This window comes from Coregonus clupeaformis, unplaced genomic scaffold, assembly GCF_020615455.1.
Source record: "Coregonus clupeaformis isolate EN_2021a unplaced genomic scaffold, ASM2061545v1 scaf0709, whole genome shotgun sequence".
Lineage (NCBI taxonomy): Eukaryota > Metazoa > Chordata > Actinopteri > Salmoniformes > Salmonidae > Coregonus > Coregonus clupeaformis.
Window position 1 is genome coordinate 101,195 of NW_025534164.1, and position 25,242 is coordinate 126,436.

The 25,242-nt window shown below is 48.2% G+C and overlaps 1 protein-coding gene across 1 annotated transcript in view; it reads right to left on the bottom strand.

The window, feature by feature from the left end:
• Positions 1-2,176: 2,176 nt before the first annotated feature.
• LOC121560686 (speckle-type POZ protein-like A) overlaps positions 2,177-25,242 on the bottom strand; it is a gene marked incomplete at its 3' end in the record, with an annotated part of 37,631 nt that continues 14,565 nt past the window's right edge. The window contains exons 3-9 of the mRNA XM_045216431.1: positions 22,385-22,501; positions 20,111-20,232; positions 19,600-19,751; positions 19,345-19,472; positions 2,892-3,069; positions 2,415-2,470; positions 2,177-2,299 (exon numbers count right to left, since the gene is read on the bottom strand). Of these exons, the coding sequence (XP_045072366.1) occupies positions 2,177-2,299; positions 2,415-2,470; positions 2,892-3,069; positions 19,345-19,472; positions 19,600-19,751; positions 20,111-20,232; positions 22,385-22,501 (876 nt within the window). The remainder of the gene's footprint in view (positions 2,300-2,414; positions 2,471-2,891; positions 3,070-19,344; positions 19,473-19,599; positions 19,752-20,110; positions 20,233-22,384; positions 22,502-25,242) is intronic.

Sequence of the window (25,242 nt, forward strand, 5' to 3'; positions counted from 1 at the left end):
AACCTATCCTCCTACTGAGAGAGACAATAACCGATCCTCCTACTGACAGAGACAATAACCTATCCTCCTACTGAGAGAGACAATAACCTATCATCCTACTGAGAGAGACAATAACCTATCCTTCTCCTGAGAGAGACAATAACCTATCCTCCTACTGAGAGAGAGACAATAACCTATCCTCCTACTGAGAGAGAGACAATAACCTATCCTCCTACTGAGACAGAGAGACAATAACCTATCCTCCTACTGAGACAGAGAGACAATAACCTATCCTCCTACTGAGAGAGAGACAACCTATCATCATACTGAGAGAGAGACAATAACATATCATCCTACTGAGAGAGAGACAATAACCTCTCCTACTGAGAGAGAGACAATAATCTATCCTCCTACTGAGAGAGAGAGACAATAACCTATCCTACTGAGAGAGAGACAATAATCTATCCTCCTACTGAGAGAGAGACAACCTATCATCATACTGAGAGAGAGAGACAATAACCTATCCTCCTCCTGAGAGAGAGAGAGACAATAACCTATCCTCCTATTGAGAGAGAGAGAGACAATAACCTATCCTCCTACTGAGAGAGAGAGAGACAATAACCTATCATCATACTGAGAGAGAGAGAGACAATAACCTATCATCCTACAGAGAGAGACAATAACCCATCCTCCTATTGAGAGAGAGCGAGACAATAACCTATCTTGCTACTGGGCCCATCATTAAGCTTTAAGACCAGTTAAAGTTATCTACAGTAGCTTATTTCCCATATATTGTAATAGCCTAAGCAGGTGTTGTCCTAAAGTTGCTGCTTTTCAAAATAACAATAATGAAAGTGTGTGTCTTTATGCCCTAGACATAGGATATTGTCAACCACAGCTTTATGAGAGGATGAGGCTCATGATTTATAATACCACGGTAAGACAGACAGTTTGACTGGCACTTTGGTCCATCCAGGCATGCGTCACACACACACACACACACACACACACACACACACACACACACACACACACACACACACACACACACACACACACACACACACACACACACACACACACACACACACACACACACTCCATGATGAAGCTCCTCCACCAGAAACGAATATTAGAAAAGATTTCCAGCACTTAGCCTCTGTCCAGGCATTCAACAACCATATTTTTCATCATGATTCGTCCAGGCATTCAACAACCATATCTTTCATCATGATTCGTCCAGGCATTCAACAACCATATCTTTCATCATGATTCGTCCAGGCATTCAACAACCATATCTTTCATCATGATTCGTCCAGCCTTTCAACAACCATATCTTTCATCATGATTCGTCCAGGCTTTCAACAACCATATCTTTCATCATGATTCGTCCAGGCTTTCAACAACCATATCTTTCATCATGATTCGTCCCAGGCTTTCAACAACCATATCTTTCATCATGATTCGTCCAGGCTTTCAACAACCATATCTTTCATCATGATTCGTCCAGGCTTTCAACAACCATATCTTTCATCATGATTCGTCCAGGCTTTCAACAACCATATCTTTCATCATGATTTGTCCAGGCTTTCAACAACCATATCTTTCATCATGATTCGTCCAGGCTTTCAACAACCATATCTTTCATCATGATTCGTCCAGGCTTTCAACAACCATATCTTTCATCATGATTCGTCCAGGCTTTCAACAACCATATCTTTCATTATGATTCGTCCAGGCTTTCAACAACCATATCTTTCATCATGATTCGTCCAGGCTTTCAACAACCATATCTTTCATCATGATTCGTCCAGTTGTATCATGTAATTTTGCGCTATAGCCCAACGTATTTTTTCTTTTGGGGGGTTGGCCAATAGGGGGAAACACCATCATATATCACGATGTTTTATGAGTTCATAATCTTTATAGGACAAAGGTTGACATCGTTGTTCTCCACAGAGAGAGCAGAGTTGTAGGGTTACAGTCTCCCCAACCATGCGGATTATTTAACATTTTTAAACTAATTGGATTATCATTTGAAATGACTCGTTAGCAGTATATCCACAGGCTACTGTAACATCTGGGGTTAGGGTTAGGGTTTAGGGGTTAGGGGTTAGGGTTGGGGTTGGGGTTGGGGTTGGGGTTGGGGTTAGGGTTGCCAATAACGACTAGCTACATTACATGCTGGCAGTCTTACTTTGTCAGCAGCTGCCAGCAGGTTGTCGGCCATCTTCTCCAGGTTGGGAGCTTTCCCTGTGTAGATGAATCCCATCATCTCCTTAAACACATCTGGGTCCACATCACTGATGTCCACACGGTTCTGAGACAGGTCACATAGACACAGTATCATTGTGTTACTATGACTATGATAAATACAGTAGTAGCAGCGCAACACAATGCGTTCACATCAGGTCATTCTCAATAAAACTACACACCTTTTTACTCTCCTCCATCTCATGTTCAAACATGGCGCTAAAGACGGGAGATCTCGCTGTCAACCAAAGAAGTAAAAACAACATTAGTATGTCTACGTCGTGATTCAAGGCATTCTTTACCAAACTGCTGCCATGTCTAAAGCAGTGAAGGAATCTATCCATATCCTTCAGTCAGCACAGCTGGGACGGCTGAGGTAAGGGAGGGCAGGAGAGCCCCATATGAACCCAGGTGTTACTGCTGTTACTAGTGGAGTGGAGGGGAAGGAGGGGTGTCAGAGTTAGGGGGAGGGGTTACAACCCAGGGTTAGGGTTGTTGCTGGTAGTGAGGTGGTTGTTGCTGGTAGAGAGCTGGTTGTTGCTGGTAGTGAGCTGGTTGTTGCTGGTAGAGAGCTGGTTGTTGCTGGTAGAGAGCTGGTTGTTGCTGGTAGTGAGGTGGTTGTTGCTGGTATTGTTAGAGAGGTATTGTCTGGGTCTTACCTGCCAGGATGGATTTGTGTGCCTTGAACTCCTGCCCCCCCACATAGAGGGAACAGTCAGTGAAGCGAGAACACTCCCACAGGCTCCCCAGGTCGTCTGACAGCTGGCACTCTGGGACCTTCAGCATGTTCATGTTGGACTGGCCAGAGATGTTCACAGAGTCCTGAACCACGCTCACCTAGAATATAATGCATTATCAATACATTATTTACAATGCCTTCAGAAAGTATTTATACCCCTTGACTTATTCCACGTCTTGTTGTGTTCAAGACGGATTTCAAAATTGATTCAATATATTTTTTTCCTCATCAATCTACACACAATACTTCATAATGACAAAGTGAAAACATGTTTTCAGAAATGTTTGCAAATGTATTGAAAATTAAATCCCCAAATCTCTCATTTACATAAGTATTCACACCCCTGAGTCAATACATGTTAGAATCACCTTTGGCAGCGATTACAGCTGAGAGTTTTTCTGGGTAAGTCTCTAAGAGCTTTGCACACATCGATTGTACAATATTTGCACATTATTCTTTTAAAAATTATTCAAGCTCTGTCAAGATGGTTGTTGATCATTGCTAGACAGCCATTTAAGTCTTGTCATAGATTTTCAAGCAGATTTAAGTCTAAACTGTAACTAGGCCACTCAGGAACATTCAATGTTGTCTTGGTAAGCAACTCCAGCGTATATTTGGCCTTGTGTTTTAGGTTATTGTCCTGCTGAAAGGTGAATTTGTCTACCAGTGTCTGTTGAAAGCAGACTGAACCAGGTTTTCCTCTGGGATTTTGCCTGTGCTTAGCTCTATTCTGTTTTTTTCTATCCTAAAAAACTCCCTAGTCCTTGCCGATGACAAGCGTACTCATAACATGTAAATAACAATGCAGCCACCACCATGCTTGAAAATACGGAGAGCGGTACTCAGGGATGCTTTGTGTTAGATTTGCCCCAAACATAAAGCTTTTTATTCAGGACATAAAGTTAATTTCTGTGCCAATTTCTTTGCAGTTTTACTTTAGTGCCTTGTTGCAAACAGGATGCATGTTTTTGAATATTTTAATTATGTACAGGCTTCCTTCTTTTCACTTTGTCAATTAGGTTAGTATTGTGGAGTAACTACAATGTTGTTGATCCATCCTCCGTTTTCTCCTATCACGGCCATTAAACTCTGAAACCGTTTTAAAGTCACCATTGGCCTCATGGTTTCCTTCCTCTCCGGCAACTGAGTTAGGAAGGATGCCTGTATCTTTATAGTGACTGGGTGTATTGATAAACCATCCAAAGTGTAAATAATAACTTCACCATGCTCAAAGGGATATTCAATGTCTGCTTTTTAAATGTTTACCCATCTACCAATCGGTGCCCTTCTTCGCGAGGCATTGGAAAACCTCCCTGGTCTTTGTGGTTGAATCTGTGTTTGAAATTCACTGCTCGACTGAGAGACCTTACAGATAATTCTGTTTGTGGCGTACAGAGATGAGGTAGTCATTCATAAATCATGTTAAACACTATTATTATACACAGAGTGAGTCCAAGCAACGTATCATGTGACTTGTTAAGCACATTTTTACTCCTGAAGATATTGAAGCTTGCCATAACAAAGGGGTTGGATACTTATTGACTCAAGACATTTCAGCTTTTTATTGTTTATTCATTTGTAAACATTTCTAAAAACATTATGGGATGTGTGTGTAAACCAGTGACACCAAATCTAAATGTAATCCATTTTAAATGTAGGCTGTAACGATTCGTCGATGTAGTAGATGGATCGTTACACCCCTAGCTGTAACACAACAACATGTGGGAAAAGTCAAGGGTTGTGAATCCTTTCTGAAGGCCCTGTATACATTATCTATACTAAAACATGTATTCATGTGGGACTGGCCAGAGATGTTCTAACTATCCTGCACCACGCTCATCTACACTACAATATCTTATATCTATACATCTATACCCATTTTGCTTGATAACGATAAATACTTTTCCATTAGTGGCAGGGCTCTAGACTGACTTTTCCATTAGTGGCAGGGCTATAGACTGACATCCATTAGTGGCAGGGCTCTAGACTGACTTTTCCATTAGGGGGAGGGCTATAGACTGACTTTTCCCATTAGGGGGAGGACTATAGACTGACTTTTCCATTAGGGGGAGGGCTATAGACTGACTTTTCCCATTAGGGGGAGGACTATAGACTGACTTTTCCATTAGGGGGAGGGCTATAGACTGACTTTTCCATTAGGGGGAGGGCTATAGACTGACTTTTCCCATTAGGGGGTAGAGCTCTAGACTGACTTTTCCATTAGGGGGAGGGCTCTAGACTGACTTTTCCCATTAGGGGGAGGGCTATAGACTGACTTTTCCATTAGGGGGAGGGCTATAGACTGACTTTTCCATTAGGGGGAGGGCTATAGACTGACTTTTCCATTAGTGGCAGGGCTCTAGACTGACTTTTCCATTAGTGGGAGGGCTATAGACTGACTTTTCCATTAGTGGCAGGGCTCTAGACTGACTTTTCCATTAGTGGGAGGGCTATAGACTGACTTTTCCATTAGGGGGAGGGCTATAGACTGACTTTTCCCATTAGGGGGAGGGCTATAGACTGACTTTTCCATTAGTGGCAGGGCTCTAGACTGACTTTTCCATTAGTGGGAGGGCTATAGACTGACTTTTCCATTAGGGGGAGGGCTATAGACTGACTTTTCCATTAGGGGGTAGAGCTCTAGACTGACTTTTCCATTAGCGGCAGGGCTCTAGACTGACTTTTCCATTAGGGGGAGGGCTATAGACTGACTTTTCCATTAGTGGCAGGGCTCTAGACTGACTTTTCCATTAGTGGGAGGGCTATAGACTGACTTTTCCATTAGTGGCAGGGCTCTAGACTGACTTTTCCATTAGTGGGAGGGCTATAGACTGACTTTTCCATTAGGGGGAGGGCTATAGACTGACTTTTCCCATTAGGGGGAGGGCTATAGACTGACTTTTCCATTAGTGGCAGGGCTCTAGACTGACTTTTCCATTAGTGGGAGGGCTATAGACTGACTTTTCCATTAGGGGGAGGGCTATAGACTGACTTTTCCATTAGGGGGTAGAGCTCTAGACTGACTTTTCCATTAGCGGCAGGGCTCTAGACTGACTTTTCCCATTAGGGGGAGGGCTATAGACTGACTTTTCCATTAGGGGGAGGGCTATAGACTGACTTTTCCATTAGGGGCAGGGCTCTAGACTGACTTTTCCATTAGTGGCAGGGCTATAGACTGACTTTTCCATTAGCGGCAGGGCTATAGACTGACTTTTCCATTAGGGGGAGGGCTATAGACTGACTTTTCCATTAGGGGCAGGGCTCTAGACTGACTTTTCCATTAGTGGCAGGGCTATAGACTGACTTTTCCCATTAGGGGAGGGCTATAGACTGACTTTTCCCATTAGGGGAGGGCTATAGACTGACTTTTCCCATTAGGGGAGGGCTATAGACTGACTTTTCCCATTAGGGGAGGGCTATAGACTGACTTTTCCCATTAGGGGGAGGACTATAGACTGACTTTTCCATTAGGGGAGGGCTATAGACTGACTTTTCCATTAGGGGAGGGCTATGGACTGACTTTTCCCATTAGGGGGTAGAGCTCTAGACTGACTTTTCCATTAGGGGGAGGGCTCTAGACTGACTTTTCCCATTAGGGGGAGGGCTATAGACTGACTTTTCCATTAGGGGGAGGGCTATAGACTGACTTTTCCATTAGGGGGAGGGCTATAGACTGACTTTTCCCATTAGGGGGAGGGCTATAGACTGACTTTTCCATTAGGGGGAGGGCTATAGACTGACTTTTCCATTAGGGGGAGGGCTATAGACTGACTTTTCCATTAGGGGGAGGGCTATAGACTGACTTTTCCCATTAGGGGGAGGGCTATAGACTGACTTTCCAATTAGTGGCAGGGCTCTAGACTGACTTTTCCATTAGTGGGAGGGCTATAGACTGACTTTTCCCATTAGGGGGAGGGCTATAGACTGACTTTTCCATTAGGGGGAGGGCTATAGACTGACTTTTCCATTAGGGGGAGGGCTATAGACTGACTTTTCCCATTAGGGGGAGGGCTATAGACTGACTTTTCCATTAGCGGCAGGGCTCTAGACTGACTTTTCCATTAGTGGCAGGGCTATAGACTGACTTTTCCCATTAGGGGGAGGGCTATAGACTGACTTTTCCCATTAGGGGGAGGGCTATAGACTGACTTTTCCATTAGCGGCAGGGCTCTAGACTGACTTTTCCATTAGTGGCAGGGCTATAGACTGACTTTTTCCCATTAGGGGAGGGCTATAGACTGACTTTTCCCCATTAGGGGGAGGGCTATAGACTGACTTTTCCCATTAGGGGAGGGCTATAGACTGACTTTTCCCATTAGGGGGAGGGCTATAGACTGACTTTTCCATTAGGGGGAGGGCTATAGACTGACTTTTCCATTAGGGGGAGGGCTATAGACTGACTTTTCCATTAGGGGAGGGCTATAGACTGACTTTTCCATTAGGGGAGGGCTATAGACTGACTTTTCCATTAGGGGGAGGGCTATAGACTGACTTTTCCCATTAGGGGGAGGACTATAGACTGACTTTTCCATTAGGGGGAGGGCTATAGACTGACTTTTCCATTAGGGGGAGGGCTATAGACTGACTTTTCCATTAGTGGCAGGGCTCTAGACTGACTTTTCCATTAGTGGGAGGGCTATAGACTGACTTTTCCATTAGGGGGAGGGCTATAGACTGACTTTTCCATTAGGGGGAGGGCTATAGACTGACTTTTCCCATTAGGGGAGGGCTATAGACTGACTTTTCCATTAGTGGCAGGGCTCTAGACTGACTTTTCCATTAGGGGGAGGGCTATAGACTGACTTTTCCATTAGGGGGAGGGCTATAGACTGACTTTTCCATTAGGGGGAGGGCTATAGACTGACTTTTCCATTAGGGGGAGGGCTATAGACTGACTTTTCCATTAGGGGGTAGAGCTCTAGACTGACTTTTCCATTAGTGGCAGGGCTCTAGACTGACTTTTCCATTAGTGGGAGGGCTATAGACTGACTTTTCCCATTAGGGGGAGGGCTATAGACTGACTTTTCCATTAGGGGGAGGGCTATAGACTGACTTTTCCATTAGGGGGAGGGCTATAGACTGACTTTTCCCATTAGGGGGAGGGCTATAGACTGACTTTTCCCATTAGGGGGAGGGCTATAGACTGACTTTTCCATTAGGGGGAGGGCTATAGACTGACTTTTCCCATTAGCGGCAGGGCTATAGACTGACTTTTCCCATTAGGGGGAGGGCTATAGACTGACTTTTCCATTAGGGGGAGGGCTATAGACTGACTTTTCCATTAGGGGGAGGGCTATAGACTGACTTTTCCATTAGGGGAGGGCTATAGACTGACTTTTCCATTAGGGGGTAGAGCTCTAGACTGACTTTTCCATTAGTGGCAGGGCTATAGACTGACTTTTCCATTAGGGGGAGGGCTATAGACTGACTTTTCCATTAGGGGGAGGGCTATAGACTGACTTTTCCCATTAGGGGGAGGGCTATAGACTGACTTTTCCATTAGGGGGAGGGCTATAGACTGACTTTTCCATTAGGGGGTAGAGCTCTAGACTGACTTTTCCATTAGCGGCAGGGCTCTAGACTGACTTTTCCCATTAGGGGGAGGGCTATAGACTGACTTTTCCATTAGGGGGAGGGCTATAGACTGACTTTTCCCATTAGCGGCAGGGCTATAGACTGACTTTTCCCATTAGGGGGAGGGCTATAGACTGACTTTTCCATTAGGGGGAGGGCTATAGACTGACTTTTCCCATTAGGGGGAGGGCTATAGACTGACTTTTCCCATTAGGGGAGGGCTATAGACTGACTTTTCCCATTAGGGGGAGGGCTATAGACTGACTTTTCCATTAGGGGGAGGGCTATAGACTGACTTTTCCATTAGGGGCAGGGCTATAGACTGACTTTTCCCATTAGGGGGAGGGCTATAGACTGACTTTTCCATTAGGGGGAGGGCTATAGACTGACTTTTCCATTAGGGGAGGGCTATAGACTGACTTTTCCATTAGGGGGAGGGCTATAGACTGACTTTTCCATTAGGGGGAGGGCTATAGACTGACTTTTCCCATTAGCGGCAGGGCTATAGACTGACTTTTCCATTAGGGGGAGGGCTATAGACTGACTTTTCCCATTAGGGGGAGGGCTATAGACTGACTTTTCCATTAGGGGGAGGGCTATAGACTGACTTTTCCATTAGGGGGAGGGCTATAGACTTACTTTTCCATTAGGGGCAGGGCTATAGACTGACTTTTCCCATTAGGGGGAGGGCTCTAGACTGACTTTTCCATTAGTGGGAGGGCTATAGACTGACTTTTCCCATTAGGGGGAGGGCTATAGACTGACTTTTCCCATTAGGGGGAGGGCTATAGACTGACTTTTCCCATTAGTGGCAGGGCTCTAGACTGACTTTTCCATTAGTGGCAGGGCTATAGACTGACTTTTCCCATTAGGGGGAGGGCTATAGACTGACTTTTCCATTAGGGGGAGGGCTCTAGACTGACTTTTCCATTAGGGGGAGGGCTATAGACTGACTTTTCCCATTAGGGGGAGGGCTATAGACTGACTTTTCCATTAGGGGGAGGGCTATAGACTGACTTTTCCCATTAGGGGGAGGGCTATAGACTGACTTTTCCATTAGGGGGAGGGCTATAGACTGACTTTTCCCATTAGCGGCAGGGCTATAGACTGACTTTTCCATTAGGGGGAGGGCTATAGACTGACTTTTCCATTAGGGGGAGGGCTATAGACTGACTTTTCCATTAGGGGGTAGAGCTCTAGACTGACTTTCCAATTAGTGGCAGGGCTCTAGACTGACTTTTCCATTAGTGGGAGGGCTATAGACTGACTTTTCCATTAGTAGCAGGGCTCTAGACTGACTTTTCCATTAGTGGCAGGGCTATAGACTGACTTTTCCATTAGGGGGAGGGCTATAGACTGACTTTTCCATTAGTGGGAGGGCTATAGACTGACTTTTCCATTAGTAGCAGGGCTCTAGACTGACTTTTCCATTAGTGGCAGGGCTATAGACTGACTTTTCCATTAGGGGGAGGGCTAGAGACTGACTTTTCCATTAGGGGGAGGGCTATAGACTGACTTTTCCATTAGTGGCAGGGCTCTAGACTGACTTTTCCATTAGGGGGAGGGCTATAGACTGACTTTTCCCATTAGGGGGAGGGCTATAGACTGACTTTTCCATTAGTGGCAGGGCTCTAGACTGACTTTTCCCATTAGGGGGAGGGCTATAGACTGACTTTTCCCATTAGGGGGAGGGCTATAGACTGACTTTTCCATTAGGGGGAGGGCTCTAGACTGACTTTTACATTAGCGGCAGGGCTCTAGACTGACATCCATTAGCGGCAGGGCTCTAGACTGACATCCATTAGCGGCAGGGCTATAGACTGACATCCATTAGCGGCAGGGCTCTAGACTGACTTTTACATTAGCGGCAGGGCTCTAGATTGACATCCATTAGCGGCAGGGCTATAGACTGACTTTTACATTAGCGGCAGGGCTCTAGACTGACATCCATTAGCAGCAGGGCTCTAGACTGACATCCATTAGCGGCAGGGCTCTAGACTGACATCCATTAGCGACAGGGCTCTAGACTGACATCCATTAGTGGCAGGGCTCTAGACTGACATCCATTAGCGACAGGGCTCTAGACTGACATCCATTAGTGGCAGGGCTCTAGACTGACTTTTACATTAGTGGCAGGGCTATAGACTGACTTTTCCATTAGCGGCAGGGCTCTAGACTGACTTTTACATTAGCGGCAGGGCTCTAGACTGACATCCATTAGCGGCAGGGCTATAGACTGACTTTTACATTAGCGGCAGGGCTATAGACTGACTTTTACATTAGCGGCAGGGCTCTAGACTGACATCCATTAGCGGCAGGGCTCTAGACTGACTTTTACATTAGCGGCAGGGCTCTAGACTGACTTTTCCATTAGCAGCAGGGCTCTAGACTGACTTTTCCATTAGCGGCAGGGCTCTAGACTGACATCCATTAGCGGCAGGGCTCTAGACTGACATCCATTAGCGGCAGGGCTATAGACTGACATCCATTAACGGCAGGGCTCTAGACTGACATCCATTAGCTGCAGGGCTCTAGACTGACATCCATTAGCGGCAGGGCTCTAGACTGACTTGTACATTAGCGGCAGGGCTCTAGACTGACTTTTACATTAGCGGCAGGGCTCTAGACTGACTTTTCCATTAGCGGCAGGGCTCTAGACTGACATCCATTAGCGGCAGGGCTCTAGACTGACATCCATTAGCGGCAGGGCTATAGACTGACATCCATTAGCGGCAGGGCTCTAGACTGACATCCATTAGCAGCAGGGCTCTAGACTGACATCCATTAGCGGCAGGGCTCTAGACTGACATCCATTAGCGGCAGGGCTCTAGACTGACATCCATTAGCGGCAGGGCTCTAGACTGACATCCATTAGCGGCAGGGCTCTAGACTGACATCCATTAGCAGCAGGGCTCTAGACTGACATCCATTAGCGGCAGGGCTCTAGACTGACATCCATTAGCGACAGGGCTCTAGACTGACATCCATTAGCGGCAGGGCTCTAGACTGACATCCATTAGCGACAGGGCTCTAGACTGACATCCATTAGTGGCAGGGCTCTAGACTGACTTTTACATTAGTGGCAGGGCTATAGACTGACTTTTCCATTAGCGGCAGGGCTCTAGACTGACATCCATTAGCGACAGGGCTATAGACTGACATCCATTAGTGGCAGGGCTCTAGACTGACTTTTACATTAGTGGCAGGGCTCTAGACTGACATCCATTAGTGGCAGGGCTCTAGACTGACTTTTACATTAGTGGCAGGGCTATAGACTGACTTTTACATTAGGGGGAGGGCTATAGACTGACTTTTCCATTAGCGGCAGGGCTCTAGACTGACATCCATTAGCGACAGGGCTCTAGACTGACATCCATTAGCGGCAGGGCTCTAGACTGACATCCATTAGCAGCAGGGCTCTAGACTGACTTTTACATTAGCGGCAGGGCTCTAGACTGACTTTTACATTAGCGGCAGGGCTCTAGACTGACTTTTCCATTAGCGGCAGGGCTCTAGACTGACATCCATTAGTGGCAGGGCTCTAGACTGACATCCATTAGCGGCAGGGCTCTAGACTGACTTTTCCATTAGCGGCAGGGCTCTAGACTGACATCCATTAGCGGCAGGGCTCTAGACTGACTTTTCCATTAGCAGCAGGGCTCTAGACTGACTTTTCCCATTAGGGGGAGGGCTATAGACTGACTTTTCCCATTAGGGGGAGGGCTATAGACTGACTTTTCCCATTAGGGGGAGGGCTATAGACTGACTTTTCCCATTAGGGGGAGGGCTATAGACTGACTTTTCCCATTAGGGGGAGGGCTATAGACTGACTTTTCCATTAGTGGCAGGGCTCTAGACTGACTTTTCCCATTAGGGGGAGGGCTCTAGACTGACTTTTCCCATTAGGGGGAGGGCTATAGACTGACTTTTCCCATTAGGGGGAGGGCTATAGACTGACTTTTCCATTAGGGGGAGGGCTATAGACTGACTTTTCCATTAGGGGGAGGGCTATAGACTGACTTTTCCATTAGGGGCAGGGCTATAGACTGACTTTTCCATTAGGGGGAGGGCTATAGACTGACTTTTCCCATTAGGGGGAGGGCTATAGACTGACTTTTCCCATTAGGGGGAGGGCTATAGACTGACTTTTCCATTATGGGGTAGAGCTCTAGACTGACTTTCCCATTAGCGGCAGGGCTCTAGACTGACTTTTCCATTAGGGGGAGGGCTATAGACTGACATCCATTAGCGACAGGGCTCTAGACTGACATCCATTAGCAGCAGGGCTCTAGACTGACATCCATTAGCAGCAGGGCTCTAGACTGACTTTTACATTAGCGGCAGGGCTCTAGACTGACATCCATTAGCGGCAGGGCTATAGACTGACTTTTACATTAGCGGCAGGGCTCTAGACTGACTTTTCCATTAGCAGCAGGGCTCTAGACTGACTTTTCCATTAGTGGCAGGGCTCTAGACTGACATCCATTAGCAGCAGGGCTCTAGACTGACTTTTCCATTAGCGGCAGGGCTCTAGACTGACATCCATTAGTGGCAGGGCTCTAGACTGACATCCATTAGCGGCAGGGCTCTAGACTGACTTTTCCATTAGCAGCAGGGCTCTAGACTGACTTTTCCCATTAGGGGGAGGGCTATAGACTGACTTTTCCCATTAGGGGGAGGGCTATAGACTGACTTTTCCCATTAGGGGGAGGGCTATAGACTGACTTTTCCCATTAGGGGGAGGGCTATAGACTGACTTTTCCCATTAGGGGGAGGGCTATAGACTGACTTTTCCCATTAGGGGGAGGGCTATAGACTGACTTTTCCATTAGTGGCAGGGCTATAGACTGACTTTTCCCATTAGGGGGAGGGCTATAGACTGACTTTTCCCATTAGGGGGAGGGCTATAGACTGACTTTTCCCATTAGGGGGAGGGCTATAGACTGACTTTTCCATTAGGGGCAGGGCTATAGACTGACTTTTCCCATTAGGGGGAGGGCTATAGACTGACTTTTCCATTAGCAGCAGGGCTCTAGACTGACTTTTCCATTAGTGACAGGGCTATAGACTGACTTTTCCCATTAGGGGGAGGGCTATAGACTGACTTTTCCATTAGTGGCAGGGCTATAGACTGACTTTTCCATTAGGGGGAGGGCTATAGACTGACTTTTCCATTAGGGGGAGGGCTATAGACTGACTTTTCCATTAGGGGCAGGGCTATAGACTGACTTTTCCCATTAGGGGGAGGGCTATAGACTGACTTTTCCATTAGCAGCAGGGCTCTAGACTGACTTTTCCATTAGTGACAGGGCTATAGACTGACTTTTCCCATTAGGGGGAGGGCTATAGACTGACTTTTCCCATTAGGGGGAGGCCTATAGACTGACTTTTCCATTAGGGGCAGGGCTATAGACTGACTTTTCCCATTAGGGGGAGGCCTATAGACTGACTTTTCCATTAGGGGCAGGGCTATAGACTGACTTTTCCATTAGTGGCAGGGCTATAGACTGACTTTTCCATTAGGGGGAGGGCTATAGACTGACTTTTCCATTAGGGGCAGGGCTATAGACTGACTTTTCCATTAGTGGCAGGGCTATAGACTGACTTTTCCCATTAGGGGGAGGGCTATAGACTGACTTTTCCCATTAGGGGGAGGGCTATAGACTGACTTTTCCATTAGGGGCAGGGCTATAGACTGACTTTTCCCATTAGGGGGAGGGCTATAGACTGACTTTTCCATTAGCAGCAGGGCTCTAGACTGACATCCATTCCAGTGCCAAGTAAGACATGAAAGAAGTTTGCTATTTCATCTAACATGTTCAGGGAATGTATGATGGATATTTTGATGTGCAACATGCCAAAATAGGATCCAGAATAATCCGATTTATTTTGCCTCCAAGTTTTTGGTGCATATTGTCCTAGGCTATATGCTACATAATTCACCATCTGAGGAAGTGGGAACTCAAAACACATTAGCTAGATTGCTAACTCTAAATATTATATTGTTGCTACATACCCATGTAATTGATCTAAAAGTGAATTTAACATCCTACAAATGGCCCACCCATCTCAATGACATAGTTTGTAAAGTGGTGCTTTAGCCTCTATATTGACAGTTGAGAAATAACTCACACCTGTCCCTGTTTCACTGCTGGCTCTCACTCCCATCATACACCTGTCCCTGTTTCACTGCTGGCTCTCACTCCCATCATACACCTGTCCCTGTTTCACTGCTGGCTCTCACTCCCATCATACACCTGTCCCTGTTTCACTGCTGGCTCTCACTCCCATCATACACCTGTCCCTGTTTCACTGCTGGCTCTCACTCCCATCATACACCTGTCCCTGTTTCACTGCTGGCTCTCACTCCCATCATACACCTGTCCCTGTTTCACTGCTGGCTCTCACTCCCATCATACACCTGTCCCTGTTTCACTGCTGGCTCTCACTCCCATCATACACCTGTCCCTGTTTCACTGCTGGCTCTCACTCCCATCATACACCTGTCCCTGTTACACTGCTGGCTCACACTCCCATCATGCACCTGTCCCTGTTTCACTGCTGGCTCTCACTCCCATCAAGCACCTGTCCCTGTTTCACTGCTGGCTCTCACTCCCATCATACACCTGTCCCTGTTTCACTGCTGGCTCTCACTCCCATCATACACCTGTCCCTGTTACACTGCTGGCTCTCACTCCCATCAAGCACCTGTCCCTGTTTCACTGCTGGCTCTCACTCCCATCATACACCTGTCCCTGTTTCACTGCTGGCTCTCACTCCCATCAAGCACCTGTCCCTGTTTCACTGCTGGCTCTCACTCCCATCATACACCTGTCCCTGTTACACTGCTGGCTCTCACTCCCATCATACACCTGTCCCTGTTTCACTGCTGGCTCTCACTCCCATCATACACCTGTCCCTGTTTCACTGCTGGCTCTCACTCCCATCATACACCTGTCCCTGTTTCACTGCTGGCTCTCACTCCCATCATACACCTGTCCCTGTTTCACTGCTGGCTCTCACTCCCATCATACACCTGTCCCTGTTTCACTGCTGGCTCTCACTCCCATCATACACCTGTCCCTGTTTCACTGCTGGCTCTCACTCCCATCATACACCTGTCCCTGTTTCACTGCTGGCTCTCACTCCCTCGCCCCACTTTGCATATGGAGTAAATGGAGAGATACATTCTGATAAGCGCTAGCATACTGACAGTTGAGCAACATTTCAAAATGTAATTGCGGGAAAGATGTTTTAAAACAACTACTGTTACTGATGAAAAAATAGTAGAGTCTCTGCTTGATGGGAGTGAGAGCCAGCAGTGAAACAGGGACAGGTGTATGATGGGAGTGAGAGCCAGCATGAAACAGGGACAGGTGTATGATGGGAGTGAGAGCCAGCAGTGAAACAGGGACAGGTGTATGATGGGAGTGAGAGCCAGCAGTGAAACAGGGACAGGTGTATGATGGGAGTGAGAGCCAGCAGTGAAACAGGGACAGGTGTATGATGGGAGTGAGAGCCAGCAGTGAAACAGGGACAGGTGCTTGATGGGAGTGAGAGCCAGCAGTGAAACAGGGACAGGTGTATGATGGGAGTGAGAGCCAGCAGTGAAACAGGGACAGGTGCTTGATGGGAGTGAGAGCCAGCAGTGAAACAGGGACAGGTGTATGATGGGAGTGAGAGCCAGCAGTGAAACAGGGACAGGTGTATGATGGGAGTGAGAGCCAGCAGTGAAACAGGGACAGGTGTATGATGGGAGTGAGAGCCAGCAGTGAAACAGGGACAGGTGTATGATGGGAGTGAGAGCCAGCAGTGAAACAGGGACAGGTGTATGATGGGAGTGAGAGCCAGCAGTGAAACAGGGACAGGTGTATGATGGGAGTGAGAGCCAGCATTGAAACAGGGACAGGTCAGATACTTTCATTGCAGGAAGCAGGTTAATGCACATTACTGTTGACCAAATAATGGTTTTAGAAGTAAAAATCTGCAGGAACGTTGTGTAGCCTAATCAACGAAATGACCAGCTTCGGTGAGAGGAGGGTCAGTGTAATTCAGTTGATCATCCCAGCTCTAATCTACACTAAAACATAATGTTGGACTGGCCACTGATGCTAACAGTCTTGCATCACGCTCAGCTACAATACATTCATCTATACTACAATACATGTACAATGTCGACAATACATTCCTGATTTGGAAAGAACTTTGTTTGAATAGTTTGTTTTAGTATGAAGAGTTCTTAATGACTAAACTAGTTAAATGTTCATATTGACGCAGTATCTCCTGGTCTTTGTTAGGCCATTAAAGCAGAAGGGAAAACACATTGGAATCCAAATTAAATAGCCAATTGTAACCGAACGAATTAATTAACTTCCTGAAACGCCTAATTAATGAGAGACGTTCCATCTCCAATTTGAATCTAATTTGTTTATAAAATTGCCAATTTCCTTGAAAATGTTAGACCTTGCTGCAAACCATGTCAGGCAAACTGCCACTTATTCCTAGCAGTATTCAGTTAACTGCAAATTCATTGGACACTTCATTTAACTTGTCCCTCCAAAGAGACGTTTCAGAAAACACTTTTATTGTTCTTGACACATTCTAATGTCAGTTCTATTCAATTATTGGTTTTACAACTCCAGTTAGGAACATAATGAATTTAGTGTTAGCAGGAGTGTTTCACTAAACTTGAGATTTTGATCTAACGTGACTGGTCATGACACCAGAGAGCCTGTTCACTACCCTACACTGTCCTGTGAGGTAGGGACCCTTCTCTAGATGGGTGTGAGGTAGGGACCCTTCTCTAGATGGGTGTGAGGTAGGGACCCTTCTCTAGATGGGTGTGAGGTAGGGACCCTTCTCTAGATGGGTGTGAGGTAGGGACCCTTCTCTAGATGGGTGTGAGGTAGGGACCCTTCTCTAGATGGGTGTGAGGTAGGGACCCTTCTCTAGATGGGTGTCAGGTAGGGACCCTTCTCTAGATGGGTGTCAGGTAGGGACCCTTCTCTAGATGGGTGTGAGGTAGGGACCCTTCTCTAGATGGGTGTCAGGTAGGGACCCTTCTCTAGATGGGTGTGAGGTAGGGACCCTTCTCTAGATGGGTGTGAGGTAGGGACCCTTCTCTAGATGGGTGTCAGGTAGGGACCCTTCTCTAGATGGGTGTCAGGTAGGGACCCTTCTCTAGATGGGTGTCAGGTAGGGACCCTTCTCTAGATGGGTGTCAGGTAGGGACCCTTCTCTAGATGGGTGTGAGGTAGGGACCCTTCTCTAGATGGGTGTGAGGTAGGGACCCTTCTCTAGATGGGTGTCAGGTAGGGACCCTTCTCTAGATGGGTGTCAGGTAGGGACCCTTCTCTAGATGGGTGTCAGGTAGGGACCCTTCTCTAGATGGGTGTGAGGTAGGGACCCTTCTCTAGATGGGTGTGAGGTAGGGACCCTTCTCTAGATGGGTGTCAGGTAGGGACCCTTCTCTAGATGGGTGTCAGGTAGGGACCCTTCTCTAAATCTTCTCTAGTGTGCTGATTCAGATGGACTGGCAGCATTCTGCCCATCATCATAACTGGAATATGAGAAACTGTGTGTGTGAGAGTGGTAACAGTGATACTGTGTGTGTGTGTGTGTGTGTGTGTGAGTGGTAACATGGATACTGAGTCCATGTAGACGGTCTTACCTCACAGAACAGGGTTAGCTTGTCGTCAGGTAACAGCCATGTCTTACCTCACAGAACAGGGTTAGCTTGTCGTCAGGTAACAGCCATGTCTTACCTCCCAGAACAGGGTTAGCTTGTCGTCAGGTAACAGCCATGTCTTACCTCACAGAACAGGGTTAGCTTGTCGTCAGGTAACAGCCATGTCTTACCTCCCAGAACAGGGTTAGCTTGTCGTCAGGTAACAGCCATGTCTTACCTCACAGAACAGGGTTAGCTTGTCGTCAGGTAACAGCCATGTCTTACCTCCCAGAACAGGGTTAGCTTGTCGTCAGGTAACAGCCATGTCTTACCTCCCAGAACAGGGTTAGCTTGTCGTCAGGTAACAGCCATGTCTTACCTCACAGAACAGGGTTAGCTTGTCGTCAGGTAACAGCCATGTCTTACCTCCCAGAACAGGGTTAGCTTGTCGTCAGGTAACAGCCATGTCTTACCTCCCAGAACAGGGTTAGCTTGTCGTCAGGTAACAGCCATGTCTTACCTCACAGAACAGGGTTAGCTTGTCGTCAGGTAACAGCCATGTCTTACCTCCCAGAACAGGGTTAGCTTGTCGTCAGGTAACAGCCATGTCTTACCTCCCAGAACAGGGTTAGCTTGTCGTCAGGTAACAGCCATGTCTTACCTCCCAGAACAGGGTTAGCTTGTCGTCAGGTAACAGCCATGTCTTACCTCACAGAACAGGGGTTAGCTTGTCGTCAGGTAACAGCCATGTCTTACCTCACAGAACAGGGTTAGCTTGTCGTCAGGTAACAGCCATGTCTTACCTCACAGAACAGGGTTAGCTTGTCGTCAGGTAACAGCCATGTCTTACCTCCCAGAACAGGGTTAGCTTGTCGTCAGGTAACAGCCATGTCTTACCTCACAGAACAGGGTTAGCTTGTCGTCAGGTAACAGCCATGTCTTACCTCCCAGAACAGGGTTAGCTTGTCGTCAGGTAACAGCCATGTCTTACCTCCCAGAACAGGGTTAGCTTGTCGTCAGGTAACAGCCATGTCTTACCTCCCAGAACAGGGTTAGCTTGTCGTCAGGTAACAGCCATGTCTTACCTCACAGAACAGGGTTAGCTTGTCGTCAGGTAACAGCCATGTCTTACCTCACAGAACAGGGTTAGCTTGTCGTCAGGTAACAGCCCGTTGGCTTCATCAAGCAGGAAATCTCTTCTAATAAACTTTTTGAAGCCCCAGTCCTTCCCCTGGACAAACCGATAGGCTCTTTGGCTTTCTGCAGGGAGGAGGCAGAATCCAAAACACTTAGTTTGTGTCTATGAGGCTCTAACTAGGAGAATACAAGTAACTAGTATGTTTGTTGAATGATGATTTCCATAAAGTAAGTTGTGTTTGTTACTAACCCATAGCTTTAGTCTCTTCTCTTTTAGTGTTCAATAAGGAAAACTTGAACTTCGCTCTGACTTCACTTTTTGGACAACTAACAAGAAGTAAATACAACGACAGATAATCTTTGCTTTCATCATCCAGTCCTTTTGGGTTGACTCTCAGACACCTGGGTAGGAAACAGAGGTGGAACACAACAGAATATTAGTTCTGGTACAGCCAGATCCAGTCCTTTTGGGTTGACTCTCAGACACCTGGGCAGGAAACAGAGGAGGAACACAACAGAATATTAGTTCTGGTACAGCCAGATCCAGTCCTTTTGGGTTGACTCTCGGACACCTGGGCAGGAAACAGAGGAGGAACACAACAGAATATTAGTTCTGGTACAGCCATATCCAGTTGAGACTATATTACCACAGTAGTCATACTTATCCACACAGACAACAAGTCTCCTGACATAAAGCATTGACTCTATAATTAATTGATGACAGTATTAATACAGTAAATGTTGTGACTAATAAAGTTTACCATTTCATCTTGTCATTAGGTCCAGCGGAGAAGGTTGAACTCTTTAAAACCTCCCCCATCTCCTCTCTACAGAAACTGAAGTTGTTGATGGTCCACATGTAGGAGAACTTCACTACTTTTACCTGAAAGAAAAAGGCAACAATCACAACTGTTCTATCCATTTTAAAAGACAGCCTGTGCTGTTGACAAGCAAAAAGAAAACATCCATTACAGAAAGACAAAAACGCCAAAATTAAATATAAAGCCAAACAATCAATGGTGATAAGTAGACCTAGTGAACTAATCTAACCTAGATGTCTGCCATGGGCGGACAGGCAGGCAGGCAGACATCGGGCAGGCAGGCAGGCAGACAGACAGACATCGGGCAGGCAGGCAGACAGACAGACAGACCTCGGGCAGGCAGGCAGACATCGGGCAGGCGGGCAGGCAGGCAGGCAGGCAGGCAGACAGACAGACATCGGGCAGGCGGGCAGGCAGGCAGGCAGGCAGGCAGACAGACATCGGGCAGGCAGGCAGACAGACAGACATCGGGCAGGCAGGCAGGCAGACAGACATCGGGCAGGCAGACAGACATCGGGCAGGCAGGCAGACATCGGGCAGGCAGGCAGACAGACAGACATCTGGCAGGCAGGCAGGCAGACAGACATCTGGCAGGCAGGCAGGCAGACAGACATCGGGCAGGCAGGCAGACAGACAGACATTGGGCAGGCAGGCAGACAGACATTGGGCAGGCAGGCAGACAGACATTGGGCAGGCAGGCAGACAGACATTGGGCAGGCAGGCAGACAGACATTGGGCAGGCAGGCAGACAGACATCGGGCAGACAGACAGACAGACATTGGGCAGGCAGGCAGACAGACATTGGGCAGGCAGGCAGACAGACATCGGGCAGGCAGACAGACAGACAGACATTGGGCAGGCAGGCAGACAGACATTGGGCAGGCAGGCAGGCAGACAGACATCTGGCAGGCAGGCAGGCAGACAGACATCTGGCAGGCAGGCAGGCAGACAGACATTGGGCAGGCAGGCAGACAGACAGACATTGGGCAGGCAGGCAGACAGACATTGGGCAGGCAGGCAGACAGACATCTGGCAGGCAGGCAGACAGACATTGGGCAGGCAGGCAGACAGACATCGGGCAGACAGACAGACAGACATTGGGCAGGCAGGCAGACAGACATTGGGCAGGCAGGCAGACAGACATCGGGCAGGCAGACAGACAGACATTGGGCAGGCAGGCAGACAGACATTGGGCAGGCAGGCAGGCAGACAGACATCGGGCAGGCAGACAGACAGACAGACATTGGGCAGGCAGGCAGACAGACATTGGGCAGGCAGGCAGACAGACATCGGGCAGGCAGGCAGACATCGGGCAGGCAGGCAGACAGACAGACATCTGGCAGGCAGGCAGGCAGACAGACATCTGGCAGGCAGGCAGGCAGACAGACATTGGGCAGGCAGGCAGACAGACAGACATTGGGCAGGCAGGCAGACAGACATTGGGCAGGCAGGCAGACAGACATTGGGCAGGCAGGCAGACAGACATTGGGCAGACAGACAGACAGACATTGGGCAGGCAGGCAGACAGACATTGGGCAGGCAGGCAGACAGACATCGGGCAGGCAGACAGACAGACAGACATTGGGCAGGCAGGCAGACAGACATTGGGCAGGCAGGCAGACAGACAGACATCTGGCAGGCAGGCAGGCAGACAGACATCTGGCAGGCAGGCAGGCAGACAGACATTGGGCAGGCAGGCAGACAGACATTGGGCAGGCAGGCAGACAGACATCGGGCAGGCAGACAGACAGACATTGGGCAGGCAGGCAGACAGACATTGGGCAGGCAGGCAGACAGACATCGGGCAGGCAGACAGACAGACAGACATTGGGCAGGCAGGCAGACAGACATTGGGCAGGCAGGCAGGCAGGCAGACAGACATCGGGCAGGCAGACAGACAGACAGACATTGGGCAGGCAGGCAGACAGACATTGGGCAGGCAGGCAGACAGACATTGGGCAGGCAGGCAGACAGACATTGGGCAGGCAGGCAGACAGACATCGGGCAGGCAGGCAGACAGACATCGGGCAGGCAGGCAGACAGACAGACATTGGGCAGGCAGGCAGACAGACATCGGGCAGGCAGGCAGACAGACATCGGGCAGGCAGACAGACAGACAGACATTGGGCAGGCAGGCAGACATTGGGCAGGCAGGCAGACAGACATTGGGAAGGCAGGCAGACATACATCGGGCAGGCAGCCAGGCCCCCCTACCTGTGTGTAACACCAGCTCTCCGCCACAGGCCCTGTAGACATGTCCCCTGGTGGAGGAGGGGAAGGGACCCGTGACATGGCTTCTCCCTCAGCAGCAGCTTCACCACTTAACCTTTCCTACAGGGGAGCAGAGGAGCAGTTAAGACTAATACACAACAACATCAGACTGAGCCATCAGCACTCCATTACCACATCAGACTGAGCCATCAGCACTCCATTACCACATCAGACTGGGACTGAGCCATCAGCACTCAATTACCACATCAGACTGAGCCATCAGCACTGCATTACCACATCAGACTGAGCCATCAGCACTGCATTACCACATCAGACTGAGCCATCAGCACCCCATTACCACATCAGACTGGGACTGAGCCATCAGCACTCCATTACCACATCAGACTGAGCCATCAGCACTGCATTACCACATCAGACTGAGCCATCAGCACTGCATTACCACATCAGACTGAGCCATCAGCACTGCATTACCACATCAGACTGAGCCATCAGCACTCCATTACCACATCAGACTGGGACTGAGCCATCAGCACTCCATTATCACATCAGACTGAGCCATCAGCACTGCATTACCACATCAGACTGAGCCATCAGCACTGCATTACCACATCAGACTGAGCCATCAGCACTCCATTACCACATCAGACTGAGCCATCAGCACTCCATTACCACATCAGACTGAGCCATCAGCACTGCATTACCACATCAGACTGAGCCATCAGCACTCCATTACCACATCAGACTGAGCCATCAGCACTCCATTACCACATCAGACTGAGCCATCAGCACTGCATTACCACATCAGACTGGGACTGAGCCATCAGCACTGCATTACCACATCAGACTGGGACTGAGCCATTAGAACTGCATTACCACATCAGACTGAGCCATCAGCACTGCATTACCACATCAGACTGAGACTGAGCCATCAGTACTGCATTACCACATCAGACTGAGCCATCAGCACTGCATTACCACATCAGACTGAGCCATCAGCACTGCATTACCACATCAGACTGAGCCATCAGCACTCCATTACCACATCAGACTGAGCCATCAGCACTGCATTACCACATCAGACTGAGGCATCAGCACTGCATTACCACATCAGACTGAGCCATCAGCACTCCATTACCACATCAGACTGAGCCATCAGCACTGCATTACCACATCAGACTGAGCCATCAGCACTGCATTACCACATCAGACTGAGCCATCAGCACTCCATTACCACATCAGACTGAGCCATCAGCACTGCATTACCACATCAGACTGAGCCATCAGCACTGCATTACCACATCAGACTGAGCCATCAGCACTCCATTACCACATCAGACTGGGACTGAGCCATCAGCACTCCATTACCACATCAGACTGAGCCATCAGCACTGCATTACCACATCAGACTGAGCCATCAGCACTGCATTACCACATCAGACTGAGCCATCAGCACTGCATTACCACATCAGACTGAGCCATCAGCACTGCATTGCCACATCAGACTGAGCCATCAGCACTCCATTACCACATCAGACAGCCATCAGCACTCCATTACCACATCAGACTGAGCCATCAGCACTGCATTACCACATCAGACTGAGCCATCAGCACTCCATTACCACATCAGACTGAGCCATCAGCACTGCATTACCACATCAGACTGAGCCATCAGCACTGCATTACCATATCAGACTGAGCCATCAGCACCCCATTACCACATCAGACTGGGACTGAGCCATCAGCACTGCATTACCACATCAGACTGAGCCATCAGCACTGCATTACCACATCAGACTGAGCCACCAGCACAACATTCTACTGAAACCAGGTTAGAGGTTAAGGAACGAGGGCTATAGAGGGGGAGGAGAGAGATTAGACAGTTCTATTTAGCAACAAGTGATAGCCTAGCCACCAACAACAGGGAAACATTTCAATATTGATCTATTTTTGACTGTTTGTACAAGACAGTCCAGATTAGGGTTGTGGCAGTCATGACATTTTGTCAGCTGGTGATTGTCAAGCAAATAACTGCCAGTCTCACCGTAATTGACCGTTGATGAACATAAACACATTTAGCATCTCCGGCTCCCACACATACAAGCCTACAGACCACTGATTTATCCACACAGCCTACAGACCACTGATACATCCACACAGCCTACAGACCACTGATTCATCCACACAGCCTACAGACCACTGATACATCCACACAGCCTACAGACCACTGATACATCCACACAGCCTACAGACCACTGATTCATCCACACAGCCTACAGACCACTGATACATCCACACAGCCTACAGACCACTGATTCATCCACACAGCCTACAGACCACTGATACATCCACACAGCCTACAGACCACTGATACATCCACACAGCCTACAGACCACTGATACAGCCTACAGACCACTGATACATCCACACAGCCTACAGACCACTGATTCATCCACACAGCCTACAGACCACTGATACATCCACACAGCCTACAGACCACTGATACAGCCTACAGACCACTGATACATCCACACAGCCTACAGACCACTGATACATCCACACAGCCTACAGACCACTGATACAGCCTACAGACCACTGATTCATCCACACAGCCTACAGACCACTGATACATCCACACAGCCTACAGACCACTGATACAGCCTACAGACCACTGATTCATCCACACAGCCTACAGACCACTGATACATCCACACAGCCTACAGACCACTGATACATCCACACAGCCTACAGACCAATGATTCATCCACACAGCCTACAGACCACTGATTCATCCACACAGCCTACAGACCACTGATACATCCACACAGCCTACAGACCACTGA